Source organism: Delphinus delphis, chromosome 6, assembly GCF_949987515.2.
Source record: "Delphinus delphis chromosome 6, mDelDel1.2, whole genome shotgun sequence".
In the NCBI taxonomy this organism is placed as follows: domain Eukaryota; kingdom Metazoa; phylum Chordata; class Mammalia; order Artiodactyla; family Delphinidae; genus Delphinus; species Delphinus delphis.
The window spans coordinates 63373682-63392626 of record NC_082688.1 but is presented as its reverse complement, the minus strand read 5'-3'; the positions used below and the strand labels follow the sequence as shown (position 1 = coordinate 63392626).

The 18945-nt window shown below is 34.9% G+C and overlaps 1 protein-coding gene across 8 annotated transcripts in view; it reads left to right on the top strand.

Moving 5' to 3' along the window:
* Positions 1 to 18685, top strand: part of NFIB (nuclear factor I B) — a 230547-nt gene extending 211862 nt beyond the window's left edge. For 3 of the 8 annotated variants that reach the window (XM_060014754.2, XM_060014759.2, XM_060014755.2), the window contains 2 exons: positions 3935 to 4023; positions 17690 to 18685. In XM_060014754.2, the coding sequence (XP_059870737.1) occupies positions 3935 to 4023; positions 17690 to 17819 (219 nt within the window). In that variant the 3' untranslated portion in view covers positions 17820 to 18685. Of the gene's footprint in view, positions 1 to 3934; positions 4024 to 7112; positions 8268 to 17689 lie in introns of those variants that run through there. The other 5 variants (XM_060014760.2, XM_060014758.2, XM_060014762.2 and 2 more) reach the window with 2 other exon arrangements.
* Positions 18686 to 18945: the final 260 nt, after the last annotated feature.

Genomic DNA, 18945 nt, shown 5'->3' with positions numbered 1-18945 from the left:
TCTGTTTCTTTGGGGGCTATCTGGAGAAATGAAGAAACCTAGAACATAAAACACACCTTTCAAGATATTCCCTTGAGGGTCCCTGTAAGCTTAAAAAAAAGAAAAGCAAAAAGATAAATTTACCTGTGTTGATTATTCTGTTTACAGTTTAATGGTTTATTGGTTCAACGGAAAGCTGTTGTCATCATAAGGGACTGTTAGTACTGTTTGCTGAGTCCAGCAAAGTAGAACATTTTCTTACCTTCTTTCTTTTGTTCCCAAAGCTAATTGTGAGGCATTTAACAAAAGCCCGTGTTAATAACAATGGAGGGCCGTCATGTGAATAAACAAACTCTTATTCTGAAATCACAGGCAATGTTGATTCTACCTGCATGAATATTTGAGTGTCGTGTAGGCAAGGATAATGATCCAGATCTTAGGTGTTTCCCCTTGGGCAGATTTTTGAGGGGAACTAGGTGGTCCCCATGCTTGTTTTTCTGAAACTCATTGAGTTGGGCTAAGAACAAGGTTCTCATTCCAGAGATTTTAGGGACATCATCTTACGAACATATGCAGTGAAAACTTTACCTTCACTTCTTTCTTAGTTTGGATTTTTTCAACCCCATCCCTTCACTCATAGCTTTTTTGAAGGAGAATCTTAAACTTCCTTACCTCACCTTCTGTTTGTTTTTGGAAATCTGGGCATAATTGTTTTAATATAAAATTTACCTTAATTTTCTAGACAATCTTATGTCATGTTTGTGGATGCATATAAATTAAAGAATTAAAATTATTTATATGTGTGCATTTCTGTGAGGATGTGCATATGATCAGATCTGTCAAAGAGTCTGTATTGTTACAAATGTACGAGTTGCTACAAACACAACTTTAACAAACTAAATTTCTAAACTACTTTGCCCCTGGTGTTTTAAACTTGATTACTATAGGGGGAAAAAGTATCTCCCTATTTTTTGAGGAAAAATACTTGGAAAAATCACTAGGGCGTTGTTGAAGCTTTGCAGAAAATTTTTATGTTAATGAAAGGCATGTATTTATGTACCACTTAAAATTAAAGATTTAAAATTTAATTTAAAAAAAGAATTGATAGCTAAATTACATAACACCTACCCTCTCACAGGACAGAAATTGAGGAATCACTACCCTAAACTTAAATAAGATTATCACCTATTATTTTAAACATTTAAAGTCTAAACTAAAATCCGTTTTGGTTAGGAATTCTGAATTATGCTAATACCAAGAATATTTAACATGTTCCAAAAAGAAGCTTAAAATACACTTAACCTTTCATCACCTGAGAATCTGTTCAAAATTTGCTGAGTCAGGACTATCTTATTCAAACAAGATTCTTAGGAATTGATTTCATTAGGAATTAGTATCATGGAAATTTTCAGTGAATATACAGTTTCTATTTTAATTGTTTATTGTTTCCCCTGTCCACACGATCACCTTTAAAATTTTGCTTAATCAAGAGGTTAGTTAATTATTAATTCAAAGGCTCTTGGTCAAGTAACCTGGTTAAGTAAGTTATAACATAGAAGCAGGTATAAGTACTTCTCCTCAGAAACTTTTGGAAATGTTGATAATGCCAGTCCACAATCTAAATAGCTAAATAAATTTAAATTTTATTTTACATTTTCAGTAACTGAAAGGAAATTAATTCAATACTAATTGATATCCTGCCCATTTCTTTGGCATGTAGATTGTTAAATATACTCAGTGATCATTTTTTCTGTATTTAAGCATAATTATCTGTTTGGGAGAAGATATTTTGATCATATGTACCTTAAGTATGGTTGAAAATGAATAGTTGTAGTCAGGTTTCATCCCTTTGAGACTACTGTTAGGAGAGAAAGTCCAAAAGTATGTTGATTTTAAGTGTTCAACGGGTGGCCAAAGACAGCCCTCTTGACATTTTGGAGGGATGATTAACAAAGAAACAAACAAAAAATTAGCAACATGAACAACAAAAAACTAACTGATTTACATATGCATTCTTCCAAGGAGACAACAGTGTCTCCAGTTGTCTGGGAGACAACAAGCCAATCAGTGAGTGACATTTAGGTCACCTGGCTTTGTGAAAATAGCTTTTCTTTATGAAAATTTCTCCAATATAACCTGAGAGGCTCATAGAAACTAACCTGAAATTAATTATTAGCAGAATTAACATGTGCTCTGCCTAGAGCTCTGCTCTACTCTGCCTCCCTTCTTCAGAATGTTTACTTGACTCAAAACTAGGACTAGAGCAGAATCTATGAGTAGTCCTTAAGGTAATCTTTATACGAAGCCAAGCTTCTTGAACTGTTTTTAGATTGTTTTCATAGTATTGCTTGAAAAGAATATACTTCGAAGGAGCCAACTGACTACTGTTACTGAAGAAATAATTTTTCAAATTGCCCCATCACATTGCATTTCTGATGAGATGCTCCATTTTGAGCACTTTTTTAAAATCTTGCCATAAAATTTTCTCCTTTATGCAAGGATTAAGGTCCATTTTAAGAATATTTTTCATTCTCATTTAATTTCTTTACTGACATATGGCTTATTTATGACATATATTCTAAGCAAAATCTACAGATCTTTCAACCTATCTATCTGTCTACATTAAGGGAATTTTTTCAGCTTTTTAATTAGTTAATTAATTGATTGGTTAATTAATTTTCAGTTCTTTAATTTATAACATTACTTTTACCTGAAATATCAGTATAATTAAAATACATGTTTGGGGAATTTTAGGTGGTGTTTTTGGAGCCTCATAGATCTGTAGAAAAATGAGCAAAACCAAATATTCTGAAACTCCAGAATCACTATTACCTAGAGTGTATAGAAACTAGAGTCTAAAAGGAAAAGATTCTTAATAGCCAATTTTTTTTTTAGCCATAATGTTATCAGAAAGGATTAAAATAACTTATCATGAGTTTAAAGGGACTTTGGCTCCAATCATCATCTTCTAGAAATTCTTACTGAAAAGCAGCAAACAAGGTTTAGTGGACTGCTTTGAATAAGTCATCTTTTCAATGCAAGATTCAGTTAATTTACAGCATAGCTCTCTACAGATTAAAACCCATGATTTTCTAGTGTGTTTTTTCCCCCCAAAGCCAGATAAGTTTACTTTCTTAAGGATAAAAATAAGCAATATATCTTTTCAATAAATCTGCTAGCACTGTAGGGCAGCTGTTAACCAAACAGAGCTGGATAGGGTTACTGGAACAACCTCTGAAGGGCAGAGCTGATGATTTGGAGATCTGGGAAGAATTCGTTTCAGCTTGTATTCAGCGCATTCCTCACTCTATTCAGATGTGGTAAAGTATTTCCAATGCCATTACTCCGAGTTTAAAATAAAAGTAGAAACTCTTATCAACTCTGTCTGAAAAAAAAAAAGCCACTTTGAATAAAACAAAATTAGTAAACATCTAAAACTGAATCCCTTGATGCTTCTAAACATAAGTTAGGGAGGATGTTCATAAGGTGGGACCCTTCTCCTCTAAACTGCATGTCTTCTGTGTTTTGCAAACTGCATGCTTAAAAGTTATTGATTATTTTACTCAGTGCAGATTATTTGGTATGTTACATATTTTTAAAAGCTTTAAAAATTTTTTTTCTAAAATATATCTCTCTATTGAACATTAACGTTTGCTTTTATTTCAGCACATTTTGTACTCTAATTAATGTCTAATTGTTATGTTCTAAGCACTCATTTCTCTTGTATGCTTTAATTAATAGAGAAGCATATTGCAATAGCTTTTTCTGAAAAACAGTCTAGGAATTTTGCTTTTCAGAGTAAGGTTTTCTTTTGCTCTTTTTTTTTTTTTTTAAGTTGCCTCTTGGGAAAGTAAGGTTAATGCCATGTACAGTACTAGTTTGCATGTGTTCATTTAAATACTAAAAACTGTAGTACTGCTCGATCCATATCTGACTGCTAGGTTTCAATTGACAGCTGAGGATTTGTGACTGGACCATGAATCAAAACGGCAGGCATTTATACCCCAGTACCAGTGAGGATACATTGGGAATTACTTGGCAAAGGTAACATTTTAATTATTTCCAACCCTACACTTACACCTAAAATTACATGAGCTATAGTGTGTGTTTCTAACTAGCTTTACAGAAAGTATATATATGTTAAAATTTTAGTTGTTTTGGCTATATCATCCTTCTCTCCCTACCCTCTTCCTTTATTTCTCATTTAGATGCAACTTCAAATTAATTGGAGATTAGAGCATATGCTAATTGGTGACTGGAATTCCTAAGTGCTGTCAAATGTTGTAAACGATTTATAATACTGGGGGGAGGTGGGGAGGAGGGGATTTGACACTTCCTAGATCTAGTTCCTAGATTTTAGGAACTGAAAAATGAAATCACAGTTTTAGGGAAGATTTTTTTTCAGCTGTCTGAGGAAAAAGCATGGGGTTTTCACATTATAGATTCTTCTCATTTCAGTTCTTTTTCTTTACTGTTAACTTTAAGCCATTTTACTATTCATTTACTCCCCTCTCAGAGGGAAAAAGCTAACTAAAAGAAAAATTTCAAATCAGTCAATTTAACTGTTATTAGCAACACTCATGAATTTTGGAGTGGGGGGATTGTTGGAATCAATAGCTAGAGAAGGAATTTTGTTTAAGTAAAGTTTTAACTTCTTTTTATACATTGATGTGAATCACTGAGAGCTGACTTTATTTGGTTGGCTGAGAAAATCATTCTAAAACTTCATTTTCGAAACTAGTTTTGATATTGTCTCATGTACTGGTTTTAGAAAGTAAGTAGTGCTAATTCAGCTTCTTATGAATTATTTCAATAAAGAATAAATTGTGTCAAATTGACAAATTAAATGATTAAAATTCATGGTATAATCTTATGTAATGAGATAAAAATTTACAGAAGAGAGTGAGGTAATCCCATAAGGAGTTCAACAAAAGTAGAGCCAACATAATTTTCCAACTGTGTTATGACTGTCATCCTCTCTTTACTAAGCATCCCTGTGTTAAAAGTACATACTTGGGTATCAGTTGTAAACGTGCTGCGCATCTCCATATGCTTCATAGAAACTGCTGAAGAGTAAAGTTTCAAAGAATGAAATTAATGAAATGCCATTTTTTTCTCAGGTAAAAATTAAGAAAATTAGTTGGATTCTGTTTTAAAAGCCTGTTGACTTTTTATTAATTCACTACCTGAAATGAATACCATATGACTTTTCCTCTTTTTAAAGATTAGTATAACATCCTCTTTAAAATGTGTACATTTTTACCTATTTTGATTTTTTTCCACGAAGCTTATATTATTCCTCCCTTTGGAAAAAATACAATATATACTTACAAAAAAGAAGATAAACTCAGTGAAAGAAGATAAACTATTTATTTAAATAGTCTTTATTAGTAAGTATTTTAAAATTTAATTTGATTCAACTTGATAACACAATGTTTGGATCTAATTTTATTTATCCTTATATTCCATGCTCTGTTGGTTGGCTAAATGGCCCATTTCTACATACAAGCCTTAACATATTTAGAAAAAATTGCAAGTCAGATGGAAAGAACTTGTGTTTTTAAATGTAGCTATAGCTGTGTGAACTTCCCAATCTGTGGATTACTGATTGACATTTACTTATCTAAAATTGGGTAGTATCGCTAAAGTACATTAAAGCGAAATAAGGATATAAATTATTGAAGACTTAAACTATAACTGTACCTAGTTTGTAGTGATGTTTCAACTCAAACATTGTTATCCCCAAAAGGAAAAGGTGAGTGGACAGTGAATCACCACAGAACACAGGTATTGGAGTGAATTAATATGACGACTAAACTCAGTTCTTAGGAGAGCATTGTTCATCTTACAAATCATCTTCTTGGTGAAAAAGTGGTGTGGTCATCAGTTTCAGGTCATAATCAGAAAAAAAAATTGGAATTCATGTACTTAAGATTTCTTTTATTTTCTCTCTCAAAAATAATTTTTTTGGATTAGCAGATCATGATATGTAGAATGGCCTTAGTGCTTCAAAAAGCTTGACGAAGGTAGCTTTTGGTTTGTTTCTTCCCTTTTTATCATGATTCAGAGGGCACATAATTGATAACGGCAGGAATCACGTTCATACATTCAACAGGTATTTATTGAATCTCTGTGGTGGGCAGTCCCAGACACACTGTGACTGATACAGACCCTCACCGTTCTTAAAATCCAAGTATCATACAGTTCAGAGTAAACGTGCTCAGATGCGACAGGAATTTGCTTTGCTTTGCTATACTTACCAAAAATGGGCACACGTGGAGTCCATATTTGATCATAAAATAGGTCATGTCTGTGGCATAACATATTCGTAATTTATTCATGGTTTATAGTGTGTGTCTTATAGTTATTTAGGAAACTCAGTAGTTTTTTTTTTCCTAGAAAAGATATTGAAAAAAGAAATCACAAATGTCTGTAACACTACTACTTTTAAGGCAGATAACAGACATCTAAAATCTTCAGGGCACTGCTGCAACTTTAGAATGATCTGAATAAATTAAAAATACATGAGAAATGTCTGTCTATCCAACCAGAGAATTAAATCATTTGCCTTTGTCCTAATGGAATAAAGAAAATGTCACGTTATTTTGGTTGTGGTTGTTGCTTTTTGTTTTGAACAAAAGGCAATCCCTGGAGACTTTGTGGTAGCAAAGGACAAAGCAAAGAAGGTGTTTTGGTTTTGCTTTGTTTTGATTGTTGTTTGCTACCGTTACCTTCTTCGTATAATCACTTGTCCATGGTCGCCCCCTTTTCTGCCATGTGCCCATCCTTCTGTAGAGGTGTTTCCATGTCAAAGCAGCTCCTTCTTCAGGGCTGAAAATGGCAGTGCTGAGGGAGCTGAGTGAGTATAATCAAAACTGGAAGACTTCCTCCACCCTCCTCCCTCTCCACGCGCCCCCCACCCCCAATGTATAAACATTCTCTTCGGAACCAAAGCTGACTCCGTTGGAAAGTTTTCACAGACTTACTAAGTTGCAACCCTGAAGGTGTTCTGTTGTTTTGACCTTAGAATTTTGTGAGCCATTTGTGTGTGTGTGTGTGTGTGTGTGTGTGTGTGTGTGTGTGTGTGTGTGTTGCTTGCGTCTTGAAAATGTGAATTTTTTTCTAACCCAAAGGTCACGTACTGCAGTCAACCCAGAGTGAAATCCCTTGGTGGAGGGCTTACTTCTGCTTGAGGCTGGAGGGGCTCAGCTCTTAGCCGGGTAATAGGTGATGATGAGTTGCTTATGTTGTTCATAAGGGTACTGTTGTGTCTGTGCTTTGTCCTCTGATGTGGACAAATTACACTGCTACATATGTGAGTTACGTGGGTATAAACAAATATAGCAGTTAACTCCCTAACTGGCTTTCTTTCTTGAAACTATAGCCAGAACATAGCTTGTACTAGCAAATATGAAAGAGCAATATAATTGAATGAACAAGAAAGCCAAAGGACAATCCAAGAATAACATAAACAGAAGTTATTTAAAAACGTTGGAGGTAGTGCTTTATGCAAAAGAGAAACTGGATTTATTGTTTCATTCCCTCTTCTCCCTCTTCACCCCTTTCAAGAAAAGGCAAAGCCACAAGTGAGTGGCTGTATGTGTCTGATGGCTTCTATAAACATAGCAGCAGCCTTCAGATGGCTAAAATAAACATGTGTGTGTTACTGAAGGATATGTTTACACAAACCATTTGCTCAGCCTCTGAAATAATGAATAAATGAAGATTTTACTGAAATAATTGGAGGGATTTTTGTGTTTCTGCTGATGCCATAATTGAATGGCACCGAAGAGACTTTTATCAGCCATTTTCCATGTTACATGTGTTAGCAGTTCCTTTCTATGAGTTGAATACTTCATTCTGTAGTTACTTTACACGTGTTTTTGTAAGAAATTGTCGTTTATTACTGCAATTCTAGAGAGTTGCTTGATTTCCCAGGAGAAATTTAGCAGCCAGTAAAGATTATTTGAATCTGGTTGGTCAGGAGAAGGAGGGCAAAAAAAGAAGGAGTAATAGCGTTCATTTCATACATCTAAGCCTGTTTGCATAACCCTGTCCTCAACCATGTACCATTTTCACTGCTTTGTCCATAAAATTTCTTTGTAAGATACATGTCCTCAACGACTCAAGAATGAATATTTAAACAAAATAACTTTCAATATTGCGGTGCAAACTATGTTTGTATGTAAACATATGTATATGTGTGCCGTGTATGTGTGTACATGCATGTACACATGTGCATATGTGTGTATACATGCGGCACATGTATGATAAGGGTAATATGTAATTAAAGGGTTTTACGTAATGCTAATAGTTAACCTGTATTTCAACGTTATACCATCCTACAAATTCACTAGGTTAGCATTTCCTGCTTTCAGTTTGTTATCTTGACACATAACTACGGTACAACAGCTGGGTTGTTCCTGGAGTTCCTGGGGGGAACTTTCTTCTCAGAGTGCTGAATTTCCTTTTCAGCTGTCAGCTCTAAAGTGTGTTCAAAATGTTCAAATTTTTGCACACCATTCTGGGCCCCTAGAACCACTCTGGGACTAGGATAGAAATGCTGATAAGGTAGATGAACGGAAGAATCCCGTTCAAGGAGGGGAGTTACAAAAGCCAAAATTGCACATGACCATTGTTTGGGAACCAGGGCTGCTAAGTAGTGTTGTTCTTTGTACTTGGATATTCTATTTAAAAGAATTACTTCTCCATTTACCTAAAAATTATTTGTACCTGTTATGAAATCAAAAATTTTAATGTGATCGTTCTTAAAACTGATCTTTATCTGGTGTTTACACACACGCAGTACCTGTCATCTGGCTGTTGAAAAATACATTGGGATTTGTTGCAGTTTTGCCTAACTTTCTCCGTTTGTAAAGAAAGATTTGCACAACACAGCGTTTCCTTTTTATCTAGGAAACTCTTCAGAAGACTTCCTAAGAAATTAATTGTATTCCAGCCAGACTTGCATGCTGCCATCCCACAGGAAATGGGTCAGCAATCCATTAAGATGCCATTAGATAATCTAATTTGGAGCTTAATCTCTAAATTAACCATGCTCCATACTTGAAGCATACTTGAGAGAAAGAAAAAAAGTTTACGTTTGAATCGATAGGGGAGCCGAAGCGTGAAGAAGGCTGTTTGTTTTTTCTGTAGCCGTGGTCACGTCTCAAGCCGTCTGGTAACCAGGAGAAACCAGACATGATGTAATTCCAGATTGAACTTGAACTTCAGGGACTTAGGCTAGGGGAACAATGGACCATAGGAATCAATAATGTCCATTTTCCACATGATTATGTTTGGAGCTTTAAGTTAACCTTTATGGGAGAAGCAGCAGGATCTGCAGTGGGACCAAAATGGGATGACCCAGAGACAAGATGTTAGAGGAGAGAAAACAACTTTTTCCGCGATATTTTCTGAGCAGCGCTGCAGATTCCAGCAGGATTAGAAAAGTTCCCGCTCTGCCTGTTCAGAGCACTCTTTGTTCGCTTAGGTAGGACAAACTTAATCTTACGTTTCCTGTCAGATGATTTTTGGCTGTACTGCGGGAGAAGGAGGAACATGATGCCGAAAATTCCCAAATGTAAACCTTGCTGATTAACCCTTTGCCATGAAAGAAGTATATTAAACACCTCCTTGATTTGAAGATGTTTCATGGAAAGTACCATATTTACATATGTATTAGTTCCCTGAGAAATCAGCTCTGTCAGTGGCCAGCGCACCCTTTAGTAACTTACTTTTTGATTCTCATGTTTGCTAGTGCTGTTAGGAGGTATATAGTGAATTTTCAGTCGTATTTACTGAGATAGCAAAGCATATGAATGAGTAAACGTGATAATAAACGTAATGACAAATTACAAAAGGAGAAAAAGTTCAAGAAATTGAAGAACACAAATTTTGAATATTCAGAAATTGCAGACAGCTACAATTATTCTCTCCTCTGTTAATCTTTGTTTTATGAGAAGGAAGGTTTTTTTGCACATGTGAACAGAGTAGCAGGCATAACATAAAAACATGTTCAGTTCCTTAATCATTTTTGATTTTATGCTTAGGAATTCTGAGACAGAAAAGTTCTGTCCTTTAGAGGTGAAATTGTGCAAATAACACTGATTTTTGCTTTTCAATGAAAATCATTTGGGAAAGAATCACATTTTGCTTTTGTATAAAACTTACATTTCTATTTAATTTGGTATGCCTTGGGTGATTTTCTCTAGTGAAAGGCACTATTTGGAAGCACTATTTTTGTAGGGAATTTTGTCTGCTGTTGAAGACTCACATATGCTAATAAGGGGAGCTGTAGCACTTGTAACAATAGCACTGAAAAGGAGCCCGGGGATAGAAAGGAATACAGACTAGAGAAAGAGGATGGAAATCCACACGTAGGATTCTCCGCTGTGGTGCAGTCTGTGGGAGGAGATCAAATCGCTACTTTGAGCCTCATAATTCTATATTTTTAATTGGCTAAAACCTCACACAGCTACATAGCTTGTTAGATACATAAGCGTCTGTGTACCGTAATTTATTTACAATTAGTCGTCTTCATAGTAAATCTCTATCTTCCACTTTCAGTTCTAAAACATGAAAAATATGGAACACAGTTTTTAGGTTTTTTTTTTTTAATTTGGTCTGTTTAGGGGAAGAGTATTTTTCCTACTTATGTCTAAAGTAAACATTTTAAGGAAATAAGTTTTTATTACTTTCAAGTATATAGATTGCCTTGTTGAAGGGTCTTCTAGGATTTTGTAAGGGCTGTTTACTAAAAGAGTACAGACATTATAATGTACACATTAGGTAATTAGCTGCAGTAGCCCCATACATAAAGGCTCTTCTTGCCCTGTGCTTTTCATTGGATGACATATTTCACTGGCATATGCCATTATTTTATTTAGAAAATGCTAGTACTCACACATAGTAAAGTTAACACGCAATCCAGCATGCCCTGATAACAAAACCCACCTGAAACAACTGAATATAAATTAATGAGCTTTGATAGCCTACCGATTGGATATGTTATTTTCAAAATCGTTGGTCCCCAAGGAGTAGCTAGCAATAAAGCAGGCTATTTACCTACTTAGTTAAGAAACAGATATGTTTCTCTTTCATTACTATGAAGTGCTCTTGCTTGCAGTTAGAATAATTCCATTGAGACACCTGCAGTTTATGATATTTGGTGTTTCTCAGAGAGCCCGCAAGAGTACTTTGCAGTTAGGTAAGAGCCGGCCAGGGAGCTTTCCAATACAGATTGTTACAAATAGTAATAATCATTAGGAATCATCTTGCATGCAAATAGGATCATTCCGATGGCAATAATGATACTTAAAAATGGGGGAAATAAATTGAAGAAACCCAAGACCTGTGTAAAGCACTTTCACTTCTAGTCTAGCTGCATCAGAAGTGGAACGCAACAAGCAAGTTACTGACATACAGCCACGTCTGTATGTACATCAAAAAAGGTAAATATTGCCTTCAGCTGAAAAGGATCTGGAATTGGATAAATAAAATACAGGTATTTGTGTTGAAATTTGGACTCAAAAGTTATATTCTTTGGGAATTTCAGTGTGCCTAAATGATTTGGGCCTCAATTCATAGAATCTCTTGTATAATTCAAGGATAATATGAATTCTTGCTTAATAATATAAGTAGTGTGTTTCACAGAAGAGGGAGATTAGGTGAAGTGTAGTGGGTAAGAATGTAGGTTTTAGAACCACGCTGCTAGATTTCAAATCCTGGCTTCTACAATCTAACAGCAGCAGGGGTTGAGCAAGACACAACTTCCCAGCTTCAGTTTCCTCATCTGTAAAGTCAGAATAATAATGGTACTTTTCTCATAAGTGTGTTATGAGGATTGAAAGCTTTAAAGTAGGTCTAGCACATAGATCAGTGCCTGGCAAATGCACACACTAGGTAAGTGCTAGCAACCAGTATATTTAATAAGTACCATTTTCTTTGTTCTAATACATTAATGAATTCTTAGATCTATTCTTTATGTATAATAATTTATGTAATAATTCCTAAATATATGGGTACTTAAATACTACCCATATATTCCTTCCCCTGGTCTGATGGAGCATTTTTTCATAAGACACAGTCTGCAGCATTTGTGTTATATTGAAATAAGCCGCCAGTCCAAATGCACACATCCAGGACAGCATGGTTTCTAACTTAATACTTAATTAGCCTGCCCTTGATTGGTTTTTCCAGGTAGATTTTAGCTATTAATAGGGAAAATTTTTTATTGTGCATTTTGGGAGAGATACTAATACCTGTGTGTTCATATTATAGTAACAAAATTAGAAAGGTTTAGCCAAGGAAGTAATAAACTTTCCTTCTTGGGGGTATTTGAAACAGGTACAGTGGAATTAAGGGCAAATCCTGCTTTTAACTTAAGGTATTTATTGAATTTATTTTCCATGCTTTCTGGGCCATTGCTTACTTTTATTGCTGTCTGTAAGTAATGTGGCTACTGGTACAGTTGAGGTACGTATGAATATATACAGTTCTTGGGGCTTCATTCCCGTAATATTTTTTTAAGCTTCTTAAAAGAGTACTTACTATCTTTAAAGCAAATATGGTAGTCGTATGATTAAATCAGTATGTAAAATCTGAATGGGTGATACGATTATTCCCCTGAAAAGTATTAGTACACTGGATACTTTGACATTTCATAAAATGTTTGACAAATGGGTTGCCCAACCCATTATCAGATGCACACAGACTAGTAATAAATGAATTTTGCCATTTTTCAATTAGCTTTTATTTCAGGACAAATAGTTGAAGGAAGCCTTTGACTTTGGTTCTTTACTAAACTTATGACTCCATATATGTTTATTTGGTACGCCATGGTTCTTGCGTGGGTACCAAGTTAAAAGCTAAGGACCCAACCCTTTTTGGCCTAGAATACACAGTCACAGAATGCATAATTTTTATAAAGCACAACCAAGTCAAATGTTGACTTGTCCAGAGGAGTTTTCTCAGTTTCTTTCTTTGAAAGGTACAGAGTCTCTTTACTCCTTGTAGATACAAAGACTAGCCATTTTATCCAATTTGTCCCGGTTAAGAAATATATAAATAGTGTATCATTTTTAAAAAGAAGAAGGAGGTATCTTCTTCCTCCTTAATCCTCACCATAACGTCACTCTCAATTAGCTTTGTTTTCAAAGGAGATAGATATATCAAATTTCATATTCGCTAGATCACCCAGACCGATCACATATTCTGTGCACAAGTCTGCTGCAGCACTAGCCAGCTGTGTGGGGCATGGGAAATTCATTGTCTCCTGAAGCAAATACATTTTGCCTTCAGAAAACTCTGTTCATAAGTTCTTTTGAATGTTTGGTCAATGTCTAACTTCCCAGGGAAGCAGTATAATAGTTAAATGGCCATGGGAATCAGAACTGATTCATATCTGAGATCTAGGTGGGTAACTTTGGATGAGTTTAAGCCTCAACTTTCTCATCTGTGAAAAGGGGATAATGATGGCAATTTCAAGAGTTCATTGAGAAAATTAAGTGACATAGCATATGTAAAACGCCCAAGATAGCACCTTGTTCATAGTAGGCCCTCAGCATGGTATCTTCTGGAAGTTTCTGCCTTTACGCTAATTCTGTCTACCTGAACCGTATGGAACAAGTCTATGTTTCTTTTCAACTCAACTATCATGTCTTCCCTGTTTCCGTTTAATGTTCCTCAAATGACATGATTTGGTGAGTTTCTTCACCAAAGAAATGCCATAGAGTTTGTTTCTCTTGAAGAGCGATGCCTAGAAGAAACACAATGCTTCTGAGATCGTCTGATCAGTATAAAATGAAGCCGTCCCATCACCTACCATTAATGCATCTTAAGGTCAAAGTAATTTGTTTGTTTGTTTCTTTCCTTTGGTGGGGGGGGCGGCAGCCACATCATACATTTGATCAGAATCATATGAAAATATGATCCATGATATCAGATGTATTAATTTTTCCTGTAATTTTTATTTAACTTTATTTTATTTTTAATGAAATATCTCATTATATACTTAGAGCGTACATAGAGTAGAAGTCACTAGGGTGAATTCTGCTTTGTGTTAAAGTATTGTCAAAATATTTGGGACTTTGTTTTGTGCCTGATTTTCCACAAAGTACTTGTATTCTTTTCTCTTTTTACTAGTATGGCAGGTATATATATATATATATATATATATATATATATATATATATTTTGTTTTGTTTTTGTTGTTGTTGTTTTTGCGATACGCGGGCCTCTCACCGTTGTGGCCTCTCCCGTTGCGGAGCACAGGCTCCGGACGCGCAGGCTCAGCGGCCATGGCTCACGGGCCCAGCCGCTACGCGGCATGTGGGATCTTCCCAGACCGGGGCACGAACCCGTGTCCCCAGCATCGGCAGGCAGACTCTCAACCACTGCAACACCAGGGAAGCCCAATATTTTTTAAAGATGTGCTTTCAACTTTCAGTCATGCTCATCTTCTGTTTGCCTTAAAAAAAAAAAAAAGGTGATTTGGCAATGGAAAATGTAATGAAGACCAAGTAAATGAGTGTTTGAAGATACATTGCTGAAGTAGCTTAATTTGACTTTGAATATTTTCAAATCTTTCAGTTGAGAGACTCTCATCTCTTAATAGACAGAGACACAGATTATTGGATTGAACATAAGGTTATCCATATAATTTTCATTCTATTAGAAATTAAAACGATTAAGCATTTTACATGTAACTAGTTGTATATGTACATAAATATGAAAGTGTGTTTATTTTATCCATGCTGGCAATCACTGACATTGACTTATGTAGAGAGAGTTGATATGTAAAAAGCACTGTTAAATTTCTACCTGAAAAACTATGAGATTTGAGGCATTGTCTTTTAGAAATTAAATGATCTAAGTTATTTTGTTTGGCTAAACATTTTTCTTTGCACTGTTATCGTAATCTTTGAATTAGTTTTACCAGATTTTTTTCAACGGGACTACCAAAAAGCTCTAAAAAATGTCTGTGCCTTACAGTTCTGTATTTAACCTCCAGATTGGCAATAAGAGACTTGTAAGCTCATATATGGGGTCTGCATAGTGTTAATGTCTGAGATTTATTTTCCCCCAAGGGTTCATAAACAGTATTGACAAATATATCACACACTGCAATTTTGACGTGGTCATAATGTAGCATGGGAGGTTTGAAAGATTTAAATAAACATCTAAATTGAATTTGTTAGCTCTTCTGCAGCAAGAGTCCTGTTAGTCACTAGCATCTATGTATTTTTATCAAGGATTTTCCATAAACTAACAATACATGTCTCTTCTAAAGAACTGAGTAAGAAAGCTATTGCAAAATAAACCCTGAATTCCTGTCTTTTCTGCCATTGATCAGTAGAGTTCTCCATTTAAGGAGTCACATCTATTTTCAAGCATTAAAATACACTTTATTTTCCTAAAATATGCAGTTTCTAAATGACTTCCTAGAGCCCATTTAATTTGGGACTCGTTAATTTTGCAAAGTTATTTACTTGTCGTTGACATTTTCTTTTACTGTCAAGGATTATCAATTTGAGCTAGTCTTTTTGTTTTGTATACATGCTTCCTGCTTTAGGTTAAAAATAATGGAGATCCATTTTTGTCATTTATTTGTTGAGAAATAATTAGCATCAGCTATGGTCAGCAATAAGGATTGATAAGATAAGGTCATTTTCTTTAGAGATCTCACCTTTCAGTAAGTAAGATAATCATAGATACAGATAATTATGATATGAGATAGTGCTATATAGAAGTACTATGTAATCAAGTGCGGTAGGACAGTGGAGGGAAAATGTTTCATGATGAATCATGTAACACTCTTCCCAATCAGTGGCCCAATCAGTGGTGCAAAATGCAGAAGTAATTGTTGAAGATGTGTGTGGGAAGAGAGAAATATGTGAAAACAGTTAAGTCTCTTAGAAAAGGTTTCAATAACAACTTTTTATTCTGTAGAATTATGATTTTTTATCCTATAATGACATATCTTTTTATTTGAATTTTTTGTTTCAAGTATTATATGATTTTTCCTGCATAGTTAATTTTTGTTGATACTAAACATCTCTAATTTTAAGTTCAGAGATGCCTATTTTCTTTTTATAGGGGCCAAATTGCAATGTACTCGTGAAATTATGTGATAATAATAATTTCACATTTTTAAAAAATATATAGTTGGGTGTGATTTGGAATATTTAATTGATTTGCCTGTTAATCCAAAAATTTACTGAGCACCTACCATGTACCAGTTACTATATTAGATGGAGAACAGAAAGAGAAATGGACTTTGTTATTATGGATCTCATACTCTAATCACAAAATCCCTTTAGCATAAAAGGTCATTGTGAATATTTTTCTGTTAAAATATTAACTCAGAAATATGTACCTAGACGTAATAATGAGCCTCTTTATTTGTTTAAAAGTGTCATGAGAGTAAAAAGTTACATATCAAGTTCTTTTTTTTTTTTAATCCACGCTTTTTCTTTTTGGGGGGATAGAGGGAGTAGGTAGGAAAATTGTTCCTTCAAGGTAATATTCCATAAAGGTTTTTGTACCTTTGGAATTTAAATATGAAAAAATGAGGGTGTCTAGCTTGATACCTACCATAGTAGAATCTATCTCACCTCATGGCTCCAAAAGTAAAGAAAAGGATATAAATTAAATTTAAAGGATAAATTAAATTTAAACATTGAAGTTGTATTTCCATGCCAGACGATGACAAAACTGGGTATGGAATTGTCAGTTGGATGTTTTCTTGCTTCATGATTATTTATGCAGCTGTTGCTTAGCTGACATTAGTTCCTAGTTGAATGTTGGAACAAATAATGCATCTGATTAGGTATACCCAGAATGTATGTTATGGGGTTGTTTTGTGACACGTAGGTGTCGTGTTATTTTCCTCTGTATGATACTTGTTTAATGAGAGATTATGCCAGTAGCAATTAGAGAACTGTTTCTTGAACTGTTTTTGTTTTATACATCCCCAAATACAACATCGGTGAAATTAGAGTTGGTTGGAGAGGGGCAAGCCCCTCCTCTGCTTACTCCCTCCCTGTGGGACTTCTCCCAGGCTGCTCTCCAGACTCCCAAACTCACAGCAGCTGGGATGTGGAGACATGACTGATGCGGAGGGACAGGGGATGCCCTGGCTTCTGGTGTCAGCTTCCAACTACACATTATGCACTGGCCTTCCGAAAAATGTATTTTCTCTTATTGTGAAGGGAAAAAAAAATCTCTTTCATTACGGCTTTCAATTTTATTCAACCGATAGGCAGGTGAAAAATTGAAATACATCACAATTGCTGGTGAATTAAAACAAGATCAGAGTATTGCTTGCAAAGTATGTTGGCACTGTTGTAGATTTGCTCTTTTCTTTCTCTTTTTTTTTTTTTGACAAAAAATCATGTTATATTTACATCAAAGTAGACCAAGTATTTTAGGAAGAGTATCCTCAATCAGAGTTTAATAACTATGGATGAGTCTTACTCGAGTTTTTTTCACAATTAGTCTTACCATCCGTGAAAGAAATAGACCATGTAGCTTACATACGTATAATGTTTATAATTTAGCACATGTATCTCATATTAAACTGCAATTTGGAAAAAAGCTATTGTAGTAATTTGATGCCTATGGAATTTATATTTCTAATATTGCTGTAGAGTAACGTTGTATTTTTTCTTTTTCTCTTCCTTCCCTCCTGCCCCTCTCCTGCCAACAGTCCTGGTACCTGGGCTAGCTTGGTTCCTTTCCAAGTATCAAATAGGACACCCATCCTACCGGCAAATGTCCAAAATTACGGTTTGAACATAATCGGAGAACCTTTCCTTCAAGCAGAAACAAGCAACTGAGGGAAACATGAAATACAACACTAGTTTAAGAAATTAAAAAAAAAAAAGGAAAAGAGAAGACTGGACAAAACAAAACAAACAAAAAGGGAGAAAGGAAAGAAACTGAAGAAAGAAGATAATAGACCAGCAATCGCAGCACTTACAATCACTAATTCCCTTAAGGTTGAAACTGTAATGACATAAAAAGGGTCGATGATATTTCACTGATGGTAGATCGCAGCCCCTGCAAAGTAGCCTTTGTTACATGAAGTCCGCTGGGAAATAGATGTTCTGTCTCTATGACAATATATTTTAACTGACTTTCTAGATGCCTTAATATTTGCATGATAAGCTAGTTTTATTGGTTTAGTATTCTTGTTGTTTACGCATGGAATCACTATTCCTGGTTATCTCACCAACTAAGGCTAGGAGGCGGCATCAGAAGTGCTGGGTGACAGAGCCATGAGCCAGCCATTTTATAAGCACTCTGATTTCTAAAAGTTAAAAAAAATATATATGAAATCTCTGTAGCCTTTAGTTATCAGTACAGATTTATTAAATTTTGGCCCTTAACCCAGCCTTTTCCAGTGTGTAACCCAGTTTGAAATCTTAAAAAAAAAAAGAAAAAAAAAAGAAAAAAAGAAAAAAAAAAGAAAAAGAAAAAAGGAAAAAAAAAAACAGTTTGAACACAAAGGCTCTATGGAAGAAATGCCTCTATGTAGGTGAAGTGTTATCTCTGCATGCAACAGTAAAAATTAATATAATAGTTTCCCCACAAAAGAAACACTTAACAGAGGCAAGTGCAATTTATAAATTTATATCTAAAGGGGAATCATGATTATAAGTCCTTCAGCCCTTGGACTCTAAATTGAGGGGATTAAAAAGAATTTAAAATAATTTTGAACGAATTTATTTTCCCCTCAGTTTTTGAGGGCAGTAAAAAGGCATTAAATCAAGACAAATCATGTGCTTGAGGAAAAAAAAAAAATTAATGAAAACACAGCACTTATGTTGGTTTAGCTGCAGCCTCCTTGGAGGTAGAATTTATTTATTTAAAATTACTGGTTGCATCAAGAACCCATAGGGTGTACAAAAGGTTCTATAAAATCTGCATTCTAGAGACAAAGAGGCAGGCAAATCCATGTCA